At 40.2% G+C, this 13,750-nt stretch overlaps 1 protein-coding gene across 4 annotated transcripts in view; it reads left to right on the top strand.

Moving 5' to 3' along the window:
• Positions 1 to 12,395, top strand: part of nlgn4xa (neuroligin 4 X-linked a) — a gene marked incomplete at both ends in the record, with an annotated part of 81,944 nt that extends 69,549 nt beyond the window's left edge. For all 4 annotated transcript variants that reach the window (XM_079236953.1, XM_079236952.1, XM_079236955.1 and 1 more), the window contains one exon: positions 11,501 to 12,395. In XM_079236953.1, coding sequence (XP_079093079.1) covers positions 11,501 to 12,395 — 895 coding nt within the window. The remainder of the gene's footprint in view (positions 1 to 11,500) is intronic.
• Between the last annotated feature and the right edge of the window lie 1,355 nt (positions 12,396 to 13,750).

Below are 13,750 nucleotides of genomic sequence, written 5' to 3'. Positions count from 1 at the left end.
AACTCCCACACACCAGGTCTTTGGAGTGCACACCAACTAGCTTCAATCTGATACAATTAAATGACCTTTAAATGTAACCTTCATTTCATATACTCCAAAGATGGATTTTGAGTGGGGTATCAACAGAGGTTCTGTTATGATTAGTGTATTAATAATTAACTCACGAGTCAAGGAGATCAAGTGGCGGTCCAATCCTCCCCTGGTGATGCGGCTATTCTGAATTGATGAGAGGATTGGCTCACTGTTTATATTTGGATCACGTTTTTTGTTTCATGCACCTTGAGATTAGGTATCAGGTTGTTTGCAGCCCAGCCATCCTGAAAATTCACTTTAAGTTGAATAAATATGATGGAGTCTTGATCAGCTTCATAGGCTGCAGCGTTTACTCCCCTGCTGTCGGTCTGACTCCCGTCCGGTTCATACCTCAAAGAGAGGGAGAGTGAAAGTGGCCATTTCTCAACAAATCTCCCCCACACTTTGCAAAGCCTCCCGTCGTGCTTCATGGCAGGTTAACTATGTACAAAATAAGATTCTCCATGTGGATGTACACACAATGCGATCAGTGTGATTATTATGGGCTGGTTCTCACTGTGCTGTTTATCAATCCAAGCATGTGCTGACTGGATTTGACACGGAGGATGTCTAATACCTCTGTGTTGATATACAGTACAACTGAGTTAAAAAATGTGAGTAATGATTAACTAGCTTGTTTTTCATTCACATAATTGTTTAGTCTTTAACTCCCTGAGGTCTCAGATCATTTTCTCAGTTTTACATAATTTCTTAAATTCACCTTTTAAGGGAAATTGTAATGTATGTATTAGTTCAGTTAGCACTGCTTCACAGTGGTCCTCCTGTTAGGGCAACATTAATTGACACGGTCCGCAGCAGGTAAAAACTGTGCTTCACACACAAAACACACTCCTGCTGTCAACATTTCGTTCAAAGGACTGTGAAAATAAAAATAAATATACTGAACGTCACTAACATTTGAGCCATTGGGTCCAACTAAAATGAAGGGGATGTCCCGGGTTGTGGCATTGTTCTCTTTATGCGTCTGCATCCTCATGCAAGTAAACCAAACAAAAATACACAAAATTATTATTATTATCACTCACTGGTACTAATTTAAATATCAACCAAATTTTAATTGACTGTACAGCGGTTTTTAGAAGACAATTAGGATTGATACCTGTCAGACCCCAGCATCTCAGCAGTCACTGTTGCTAGTCTTCGTCTTCTTCTTCTTCTTCAAAAGAGCCTCCTGTACAGACGAAGGGAGCACATTTTCAAATGAGTGAAGGATATTTCTGAGTAATTTTGAGCATGTATTCTAAAGTATACCATAAACTGGATATATTGTCCATTCTATATAGAATGGACATATATATATATATATATATATATATATCATTCTTGATCTAGCTTGTCTGGCAGTGGGCCATAAATCCTCCTCCACTCTTATTCACTGTTTGAGGATGTCTTCCTTGTGGATGTTGGACCAGCGTTTACAGGTTCGAGCCATAATTCCTGTCCTAATCTGGTGATCATCTCGTTTAATTCTTCTGATCAGCAGTTCTAGCTGTCATACCTTCTCCTCACATTTAGCTTGCATGCTCTCCTCCCTACAACTACACCGGGTCTCATCTTGTGCCAGTTGTTCTCAAAGGCAGTCCTAATCTATTCATTCTCCCGTTTAAAGGAAGCTTCCATTGTATCATTTTCTTTCCCTGCCACCAAGCTTGGACTCTCCCAGCCTCTGGCACCTGGATGATGAGAATTTCTTAAATGCGGTTCATTTCTGCTTCTCTTTCAGTAATATTGTCCTCATACCTCATGAGCTGGATGTAAAGCTCCCCGTTCTAAAGTTATCTCTGACCTGCTTGACTTCCTGCTTTAATGGGAACTTTCTTCTCTGAATGCAGCGAGCTTCTGTCCTCATGGATCAGTTGACACGCATTGTGTTGACTTTCTCAAACTGCTGCTTCAGGTTCTGGTTCTAGAGGGGTTGGTGTGCAGCTGGCCTGTACGGGGAACACAGTCTCAAGGCAGTTCATGAAATGCATCTGTGTTCATGAACAAATGGGTTTCATGTTGATCTGCACGACTTTCAAAATAATGTATGCTACCGTTCAAAAGTTTGGGGTCATCCAGACAAATTTTCAGTTTCTTCGCAATTTCTCGCATGGAATAGCCTTCATTTCTAAGAACAAGAACATACTGGCAAGTTTCACATGAAAGTTCTATTTTTCTGGCCATTTTGAGAGTATAATCTAACCCACAAATGTGATGCTCCAGATACTCAACTAGCTCAAAGGAAGGCCAGTTTTGTAGCTTCTCTTACGAGCATAACTGTTTTCAGCTGTGCTAACATAATTGCACAAGGGTTTTCTAATCCTCCATTACTCTTCTATGCGATGAGCAAACACAATGTACCATTAGAACACTGGAGTGATGGTTGCTGGAAATGGGCATCTATACATCTATGTAGATATTTCATTAAAATTCAGGTCGTTTCCACCTAGAATAGTCATTTACCACATTAACAATGTATAGTGTATTTCTGATTAATTTAATGTTATCTTCATTTAAAAAAAACATGCTTTTCTTTGAAAAATAAGGACATTTCTAAGTGACTGCAAACTTTTGAATGGTAGTGTATATCAACTGAAAGCATCTTTCCTGCCTGCACCACCATTTTTCATTTCTGACAGTCGTGAGAGCATTATACAAACCAACATTAGCTTTAGGCAATACAAAAAAACTAGTTTTGGTAAAACCATCACAAACGCGACACTCCCCTGTTTGTTTGACCCGACACATCGATCACTAAAAGGTCTTTCTCAATATTTCATACTAAGTCGTTAACTCTGACCGTTGTATTGTCAAGTGGATACGTTGAATTAGTGTCCACCACAAAAACATGCTTCCACTAAATGATATCCCCCTCCCCTACAGTCTGGTATATGTCAATTATTAGCAACAACATTGATGTTGATGCATTGCAGTCCTCTATAACAGAGCAGCAATGCTCAGTGGAAACCAGGGACATGGCCTGCATTCGCCACATCGGTCAAACATGAGAAAACGACTCAATAAAAAAAAAGTATAAAGTACCATTTTGAAGCCAGGACTGTCGATTGAAAGCTTGAATCAATAGAATGATTTTTTTTACTGAAATGGTGTACTCAAACATTTTGGTTTTAATGGGTTACATGAAGTGTTCAGTCCTGCAGTTCAGAGCACTGCAGCTTCTTACATCCCGTCTTCAGCCTCCAGCTGTTTAAAGTCCAGTTAAATCCATTTTTTTATACTGTACTTTATACCAAAGTGCTCTTCAACAGTCAGCCACATAATCTCACAGGCAAGTCTTTATTACCAACAAGCTTTGGCAGATACATATGATTTTAATAGAGATGATCTTTCTAATAAAACAAGATTCCATGCGTCTCTTGGATTTAAAAGTTGAATGAGAAGAATTCTCTCAGATGTATATTTCTTACATTGACTACCCCAACAAATACTGGCTGAGATGTATTTCTCTTCTATTGGCAGTAATCATAACAAAGGAGCCAATATTCAGAGCTTAACAGGAGATTTAGGGCTCATGCACCGTACCATAACTGCCAATAAACAGCATGGCTACAACTATGTACTGTCACGACTCAAAGACACACAGTGACTCTCTCAAAGTGCCATGAATATGTTTCTGTTGACGGTCACAGAGCAGCCAGACTCTGAGACACAGAGACCCAGACAGTTGCTGCTCAAGGCTGGTTACCTCCGACTACCAGCTCTGCAGGAAGCACAGATTTCCCATAATGCTCAGCGGCTTGCAGTCACGCAGCGGCTGCTGTGGATTCCACCCCTCTTCTACAGACGAGGGCTATTTTGGGCTTGAAGAACAGTGGTGGAGGAAATACTCTGATCCTTTACTTCAATAAAAGTACCAATACCACAATGTGAAAATACTATAGGTACATCTAGTTGATAATACTTAAGACATGTGTGGAATAAGGGCTTTTATATAAAGATTCTCAACGCATACATGTTACAAGTTATTTCAATGTACGACAGGGTTGCACAATGAAATACAGATTCTGGTCCTATTTTGCTACATAACAAAGCACTATCGTATATGAAGGGTCCTGAGGAAAGAAGCAGTTCTATAGTCTGCTGGCACGGCAGCTGATTCCTATGTATCTCTTGCTCGACACAGGAAAAAAGGACTTTTTTATCCTTTGAGCTCTTCACAATCACCCCTATCACTGATGCTCAGTAAATGGTACCAATGATGTTCTGGCTAATTAAAAACAATCACTACTCTAAACTTTGTGTAAATGTCAAGTACATGTTAATTAAACTTAATGACAATACTTGAGTAAATGTACTTACTTACATTATACCACTGTTACAAAACTGTTTAAACAGTGTTTACCAGACAGAAGGTGCCGCTTTGCCTCGTGGGAAGTGTAGGATCTTAAGCCTGATCGATAACAGGGACTAAAAGTGACCAAACTTAATGTAAGTAATACACAAAAGAGCTGGACTATGCTTTACTGATCATTTCCGTAATGAATGAATGGTTTAAATCTAATAAAACAAATAATATGGACGCAATACCAGAGGATGAGCAATCAGAAGAAAGGGCACTACACTAGTTATGTGAAAATACCTAATATTGCCTTATACATCTTCTCAAAAGTTTGATATTATTGTATATTAAGTACAATAAGGTTTCGGGATTGTTGGTCAGACAAAATACATTAGCAAGTTTTAATTCAATTCAGTTTATTTTATATAGCCCAACATCACAAATACAAGTTTGCCTCGGAGGGCTTTACAATCTGTACACATGTTAAAGAGCCGAAAGCATCAAATTCCTTGTCATTGTCATTTCTAGGGCTGCAACAACGAATCGATAAAATCAATTTTCCTTATCGTTCCTTATTCGTTGTGTCGCGCGATTATTACGCCAGTCAATACGTCGCGGAGAGAAAAAAAGAGCGTAGCAGAGCAACTGGCCTGCCAGCGTGTCTGAGATTGGAGTGACACACGGAGAAAACGTTGTGATCTTCGCAAAAATAAAACATCTTTGATGTGTCGAGTCTTGGCCAATCAGCGTTAAGATGTCTACAGCGTCTTCATTTCCCTCAAACTTGTTTTAATGGAATCTAGTCAGCTTGCTATCACGTTAGCTAGCGAGTTTGGGTTGTGTATTGTCGTTAAAGTTACTTTATGTTCCGTTACAGTTCAGTCTTGCTTGGAAAAAACAGTGTGAACTGGTTCAGTTCACGCTGTCACTCGTTATCGTTAAATCGGCACACCGGCGGATCTGTCTGCAGGTTTTTGATTTACTCAAAGTAGAATGAACCAAATCACGTAGTCGGCCTTAGCCTTAGTCTCTTATATCGTGGTCATAAGAGACCCCTTCTGGGTCTCTTATGACCACGACCACGAAATAGTTTCAGGAAGAGGACGCTCTATATGCAGACGTGAGAGGAGCAGTACAGCTTCCCACTGTCCCAGTGTTTCATACATATTGATAAAGCAGGGTATGCTAAAAGCAGCCTGTGCTCCAAGGAGATCAATTACAGTAAAAAGGGCTCACATTTGGCAGATGTAAAGCATACATGTGTATGTTTTTAGTGTTAGTCCATTTTTATTTTTTATTAACGGTTCAGGGATGTTCAAGGAGCAACCTGTTTGTGCTTTCTGAAGATGTTTTGCACTGTGAATTTGCACTGTCACTTCTGTTTTTGAATAAAGGGTTGGAAATTAATGCTTTTTTGACTTTTAGATTTTTTGTATCCGATTCATCGATTAATCGAAAAAATAAATCAGCCGATTAATCGATTATTAAAATAATCGTTAGTTGCAGCCCTAGTCATTTCATAGACTAAAATATTCATCATGAACTGAAAAAGTGAATTTATGAAGCTAAGAAATAATAAATAAATAAATAGTCAAAAGATTAAAAAGCGCTCTATTAGCATGTTTGTTTATCACTGAAAAAAAGTCATGCTGCATTGAAATGTAAAGCTGCTCTGGTGGCAGGTAGTAAACAGTGACACCGACTCCATTACATCGCAGACACGATAGCATCTGTTCCACACTCTGCTGACACCTATTGTGACTGAAATGTCTGCTTTCATACACCTGACTGAGGAGTAGAGATTTAGTATCGCCACCTATGGCAAGACTCGCTGCTATTAACAACAGATTGGATGCTCAATGGAAACATATGCAAGCAAAACTGCTATTTTGCAGTTCAATGAGCACCAAAGGCCCCAAACGTTATCTTTTTTTCCTGAGCAATTTCAGTGGCATATTGTTGCAGCATATGTTACACTGAGATGACAGGCCCACCACACGCTAGCGGTGCCTTATGTATAGTTCCATATGTAGCCACCATTTGGAGGGCAAATTGCATTATGGCCAAGTACCTTTTTAATGAGAGCCACATGAGCCAAAGTCATAGTTTGGACCTCTGTGTTAGATCAGTAACCTTAGCAGTAATTACTCCTCCCGGGGTCCATACAAGCAAACTACTCTGTTACAATCGTTTTAGTATGAGAGTGATGATAGTGACATAATTCATTTGTTTTGTTTGTGCCCATCTGTATCAATATATCCATCTACTTTAACCAAATCCATTTCAGTCTAAGTACATACAGGACTGTCTCAGAAAATTAGAATATTGTGATAAAGTTCTTTATTTTCTGTAATGCAATTTAAAAAAACAAAAATGTCATGCATTCTGGATTCATTACAAATCAACTGAAATATTGCAAGCCTTTTATTGTTTTAATATTGCTGATTATGGCTTACAGCTTAAGAAAACTCAACAATCCTTTCCTCATCATTTCCTCAGACCAAGTAAAAAAAAAAGATTTATAACAGCAAAACAAAATCAAACATTTGAAAATGTCCATTAATGCACTCAGTACTTGGTTGGGAATCCTTTTGCACGGATTACTGCATCAATGCGACGTGGCATGGAGGCAATCAGTCTGTGGCATTGCTGAGGTTGTATGGATGCCCAGGATGCTTCAATAGAGGCCTTTAGCTCATTTGCATTGTTGGGTCTGGTGTCTTTCAGCTTCTTCTTCACAATACCCCACAAATTCTCTATGGGGTTCAGGTCAGGGGAATTGGCAGGCCAATCGAGGACAGTAATGCCATGGTCAGTAGACCCGTTACTGGTGGTTTTGGCACTGTGGGCAGGTGCCACATCATGCTGGAAAATGAAATCCTCATCTCCATAGAGCTTTTCTGCAGACGGAAGCATGTAGTGCTCTAAAATCTCTTGGTACACAGTTGCATTTACTCTGGACTTGATGAAACAGTGGACCAACACCAGCAGCTGACATGGCACCCCAAACCATCACTGACTGTGGGAACTTCACACTGGATTTCAAGCAACTTGGACTTCTGTCCTCTGGACAGAAGTCAGATCAGCAGTCTTCCCCATACTTGTGATTTAGTTTACTGAACCAAGCTGAGTGTTTTTCAAGGCTCAGGAAACCCTTGCAGGTGTTTCGACTTAATTAGACGATTCAAGTGATTAGTTGAATACCCTACTAATATACTTTTTCATGATATTCTAATTTTTTGAGATAGGATTTTTGAGTTTTCTTAAGCTGTAAGCCATAATCAGCAATATTAAAACAATAAAAGGCTTGCAATATTTCAGTTGATTTGTAATGAATCCAGAATGCATGACATTTTTGTTTTTTTAATTGCATTACAGAAAATAAAGAACTTTATCACAATATTCTGAGACAGTCCTGTACAGTACCAAGTTCAATGTACTTGTTCTGCTCCTTTTTTTACTCCACCACATCTTGGAGGGAAATATTGTACGTTTCTCTCCATTACATCTTTCAGAAGGTTTTTAATCCTCTTCTTGTGTAGTAAATGGACCCGTACTTGCAAAGCGCTTTTCTCGTCTTCCGACCACTCAAAGCGCTTTAACACTACATGACATCATTCACCCATTCACACACTGATGAGAGGAGCTACCATGCAAGGGGCCACATCAGATTATCAGCCATTCATACACCATAGGCGCAGCTACGGGAGCAATTTAGGTGTCTTGCTCAAGGACACATCGACATGGGCTAGCGGAGCCGGGGATCGAACCACTGATCCTCTGATTGAAGGACGACTCTGCTCACTGCTGAGCCACAGTCGCCCCTGTAGTGATCATGTTTCTCCTGATTTGTTCAAATTGAATGATTGCAATAAACTCTGGGAAGAAATGTTTCTCTAAAACTCAATAAAAAGCCACTTGGATCAACTGGAAAAGTAATTGTCACAAAGCGGAAAACAGGACAAGGAATAAGAGGGTTATCTACATTATGTATATAACATTTTTTCATTAAGAATTATGGAAATAATACATTCCCGTGTTTAATTTCGCAAAAGGCCTGATGTCCTCTGTAGCTGGAGCTAAGAAACATTTTAAATAACTAAAAGGACATGCATTCAACCAAATGAAGGAATCCGGAAGTTAATTTGGTTTGTTTAGCCATATTGCTGTTGTTGTTTTTTCAAAAATGTGCTTAATGTTTATACATTTTCAAATGTGGTGGAAAACCAAACAGGAATACCCAAAGAGGATTTTTAGCTTCTGGTGTAGCGTGTGAGTTCTTGGAACAGTTCCTGGAATTATCTGGTCCAAATGGCTAAATAAAGGGCAAAATGTGCATAATCACTGCACAGTTTAGGTTGATGTCTTCTGAGAGGTCCCACGTAAATCCTCCCAGTAAAGGAATGTGGAGCAATATGCATCAGGAGGCTGATGATTGGCTGGTGATTGGGTCTATCCCGGCTCGTCGTTAGAGCCAGCTGACACACTGACAGCGTAAATGATAGAATATAGAAGGAGGCTGAGCAAAGTGATCTATTCCAGGTTACCAATGAATCAGCATTAAATATTGGGTATACATGGGTTTCAATCAAATATTATAATAAGCTGTTTGCCTGGAGCATAAACAAAAAAACACGATGAAGTACTTTTAAAACAGACCGTTTGAAATGGTAAAATAAAAAGAGGCACAAGCCGATGGAGTGTGTGAAGGTCTTGTGTTTGCAAATTGACTTCCCTCCTTTGTGCACGATCAGTGGAACAAACTTCAGAAATCTTTGTCTCCCAGAAGGCCTCTACTGCTTGAACAAGCTCCAGGTTTGCGCCAAGTTAGGATATTTTCAGACCAACCACACCAACCAAATGAATTCTGTACGCTTCAGGGATGACTCTGGAGGAATCTTACCTCAGCTGATTCCTCTGACTCAATGCATCGTCTTACTCTGGGTATTATCCTGAAAGAGAACCCATGGGTTGGCTCACAATGTTACCTGCCATATGAATCTGCTGTTTCACCTTGACAGAAAATCCTTCTCAAACACAAGCCAACTTTACTGTAGGCTCAGTTTTAGAGCTAAAGTGAAGGGAGGTATAATGTGAAACACTAGAAACTAAAGGCATCCATTGGTACCCTGTCATGCTAGCTTGTCAGGTAGGAGGCTTAATAACTTTAAAAAGTTCCCTTGACAGACGTGCCAATTTAGAGCTAATCCCATGCAGTTAGGAGCATGCCCCTATTCTCAAAGGGTGTCCACTGGGATAGACTGGTATGACTGGAAAACTCAAGCTCTTGTGGATTCAATGAGCTCAATTGTATTCATATCCGATGTCAGTCCCTATAGTAGTCCCCAATCTTTGTTCATTGCATAAAATGACCTTTTGTGACCTTGAGGATAACCACAGCTTCATGCAATGTGACAACCACAGACAACAGAACTGGGGCATTTAGAAGATAACAGAGACACATTTACATACTTTACCCGTTTTTGAAAAGTTTATTATAATTATTATTTAAACCATATCATTAATGATCAGACTGAACTTCCATTACATTTTCACTTTAACAATCAAATATGGACTGAGCACACTGAAATTGAATTTCAATGTGTTGAAATGATTTAATTCATATGCAGCTCCGAACGTCCATTCAGGCTCACATGTTCCATACTACCACTACATTAATGGTATATTTGTTGTGTGCAGTTGGTATAAAAGAAATCAACAGACTTAACTATTTTAAGCGTGCACCATCAATCAAACATCAACTTTGAAATGGCATTGACAATTAAACTGCACAAACGTGCAGATCCAAAATGTAATAGCTATTTGGTTTTGTATGGGCTGTTCCTGGAGCTGTCCTAAATTACCTTTTCTTTTTTTGCAGCTATGGCAGCTTCTCTATTTCCTTTTGCAAATTGCATTGTAGGGCAAACGTGGCCATCAACAGCACATCCACAAATAATGGGTTTTAGCCTGACTCAGAATCTTTTGTGAAAACTTTATTTTGTCACTTTTCCAATGTGGATACCGACTGATATCATGCATAGAAATTGTTTATAGTATGGCTTTTGGCAACACAGCTCTACGGTGCATTAGCAACATGGGCATTCTCACCTTCTTACACCAACACTTTACGTTTGATATATTGCATTTGTTTGAATGAAGAGGTGGAATTGCACATCCGTAACACACCCATGCATAGACTGCACACTTCCACACACACACACACACACACACACACACACACACACACACACACACACACACACACACACACACACACACACACACACCCCTATTTATAAACAGTCAACACAAACCGACCCTCACTGTTTGTTGTTTATACATAGGAGTTCATTAGTTTTCCTCGGTGGCCCCTAAAATGCAATGCATGCTTCAAGACGAGTTCCTCCTCTTGAGTATTCAGATACACACCCCCAACACACACACCAACCCAACAACACACACAGCTACACAAACACTCCAGTGTGTCGGCTCCAAGGTTGTTGTCTAGCCTTCACTCCCCCTCACCTCTCCAAAGTTAATGAAATCGCTCCCACAAAGTCACTAGAGAAGAAGCTCTGTTCCAAACTACAGAGAAGTAACATCCCGAGTGAGATTGAATATTAAGAAAATGTGACAAAAGACCTGGAAATGTGTCATTGGTGTATACAAGGACATGTTGTCACCTTGTGTCTTTAAATTTAGAGTCACCGCAAAACGCTTTAGCTTTGAACAGAGGCAGCAGAAAAATAGAAGAAAGGCTTTGACTTTTTTAAATAATTAGTCATCTGGAAGTGTCACAAATTAGTGCTAAGTGGATCCAATCAAATAAATCATGCAGCTTTAAAATTATTTGAAGGACGAGCGCATTTACAGAGTCAAAATGTTTAAAAATATGGGTATTTTGTTTAAATGGTGATGAGGTGAATGATACATTTAAAATGTTTCCTGTTATTTGACGTCCCATTAATTCATGCTTGTTGTGTTATAATGGATTTGGAGGGATGAGCCATATTAATCATTCAGCCCTGTATCCAGGTTGTATCCAGCTGCATAGAAAAGAGTTTGGCTTTGAGTAAATCTTCTTGATTTTCATTTCTTCTTTCTTTTATTTTCCTCTTTCAGGGATCCAAATCAACCGGTTCCACAGGATACAAAGTTCATCCACACAAAGCCCAACCGTTTTGAGGAGGTAGCCTGGACCAAGTACAACCCCAAAGACCAGCTCTACCTTCACATTGGCCTCAAACCTCGAGTCCGAGACCACTACCGCGCGACCAAAGTGGCTTTCTGGTTAGAACTAGTTCCGCATCTCCACAACATCAATGAATTCTTTCAATACGTTTCCACCACCACCAAAATACCTCCACAGGATACCACCCCTTACCCTTACACCAAGCGATTCCCTGGCAAAAACAACTGGCCATCCACCACCCGCCACCCAGGGGTCCCACCTGCCAATACCAAACAGACCACGGACCAGCGCAAGAGCGGCGACCTGACCGATGAGTCGACTGTGGTGATCGAGACCAAGAGGGACTACTCCACCGAGCTCAGTGTCACCATCGCGGTCGGAGCCTCCCTGCTCTTCCTGAACATCCTCGCCTTCGCCGCGCTCTACTACAAGAAAGACAAGCGGCGGCACGAGTCCAACCGGCGAGTCCCCACCCCGCAGCGCAACTCCGCACCAACCAACACGCCCTCCACCGCCAACGACGTGGCCCACCTGCAGAGCGAGGAGCTGATGTCTCTGCAGATGAAGCAGCTGGAGCTGGAGCACGAGCATCACCACGAGTGTGAGGCGCTGCAGACTCACGATACGCTGCGCCTCACCTGCCCGCCCGACTACACCCTCACGCTGCGCCGCTCGCCCGACGACATACCCCTAATGACGCCCAGCACCATCACCATGATCCCTAACTCGCTGGCTGGCATGCAGCCTCTGCACAACTTCAATACTTTCGGTGGCAGCCAGAACAGTACCAACTTACCCCATGGCCACTCCACCACGCGGGTATAGCTTCTCTGGGATGGGATGGGACGATTCCCTCTGGATCAGCCGCTAACCTCGCAAGGCAAATATGAGTGGCTAAGGGTGTGAAGCACAGCCTTAGAAGATGTTATTTTGGTACCATGTCTTCTGGAAAAGCATATACAGTATAAATTGATCCTGAAAATATTCAAAGTGAATGTTACTATAGTAATAACTCTACTTGGAGCTAAGCTTCATGGATGGTTTTTGAGGTGTTTGACCAAAAGAAAAGGCAACCAGGGGAAGACTATTAATATTCTTACAATATAAAATGAACAGTTTCATTGTGACAGAGAAGCTTTTGCAGAGGCTTTTGTGCCATAAATACACAACCGGAAGACAGTGGCAACCCTTGTTGAAAAGCAACAATTAAACGTCTGAAATCCTCTTTTCATGATCCTTCATGCATAGACACCTGACTTGGGCACAGGATTCTACACCCCAGCCTGAAATGTATTTATGAAAACTTTGTAAAAAAAAAAGAAGAAAAAAAGAAAAGAAAAGAAAAAAGGTATATATAGTTGTGCGTGGACATTTTAAAATCTAAAAAAGAAAAAAAGATGTATTATGAAATCCTTCTATTATTGTTTTTTTTTATTATTTTGGCTGACATCTTTTGGGTTTCCCAGCTTGTGCTTTCTGTTTAGGTGCGTGTAAATATATCTAAACATTCATTCTTCTTCTGATCATAACCTGCGTTTCAATATTTTTCCACAGAACAACCAAAATGCGAACACAATCCATCCTCGGAGAGGTGCACGTATGCGTCTGCAGGTCATTACATTCAGTACTGTCTCGTACGTTGCTTTGTTTCCACTCTTCAGACATTGCATGTCCAGGAAGAGCTTTACTCTCCATTTTCAGACACGTCTTCTGTCTGAGAATGAGGAACGACTTGATCCCATCACCCGCTGTCATCCTGTTAGGCTTCCCATAGTTTTCTTTGTGGGCTTTTTCTGTCTTGCAATTTCAGCACTGCCTGAGCTTACAATGTGACCAGCAATGTATTGTTTAGAAATAAAAAAGGCAGAGATTTTTTCGTATCAATATTAGTTGGATATGTTTGTAAAGAAATATATGTTAGATATTTCAAATTGTCATATGCTAGCAATATGTAAAGTATTGTGCCAGGCTTGTGATATTTTGGGTTACAAAAGCAAGTGAATGAGTGTAAATATTAATGATATTAATTATTATAAAATTACAACAAAAGTAACCAATAACTCGTTTTCCGTTTTGCATCCCATTACAAAAAATGGAAAAAAATGGAAGTACATCCAGAAGATTTTAAGCTACATTTGTAAATTCTATAAAAGATATATTCTTGCCATTTGGTCCCTAAA

This window comes from Taurulus bubalis (genome assembly GCF_910589615.1).
Source record: "Taurulus bubalis genome assembly, chromosome: 21".
NCBI classification, from domain to species: domain Eukaryota; kingdom Metazoa; phylum Chordata; class Actinopteri; order Perciformes; family Cottidae; genus Taurulus; species Taurulus bubalis.
Note: the sequence above shows the minus strand (reverse complement) of the source record. Positions and strands in the feature narration are given on the sequence as shown.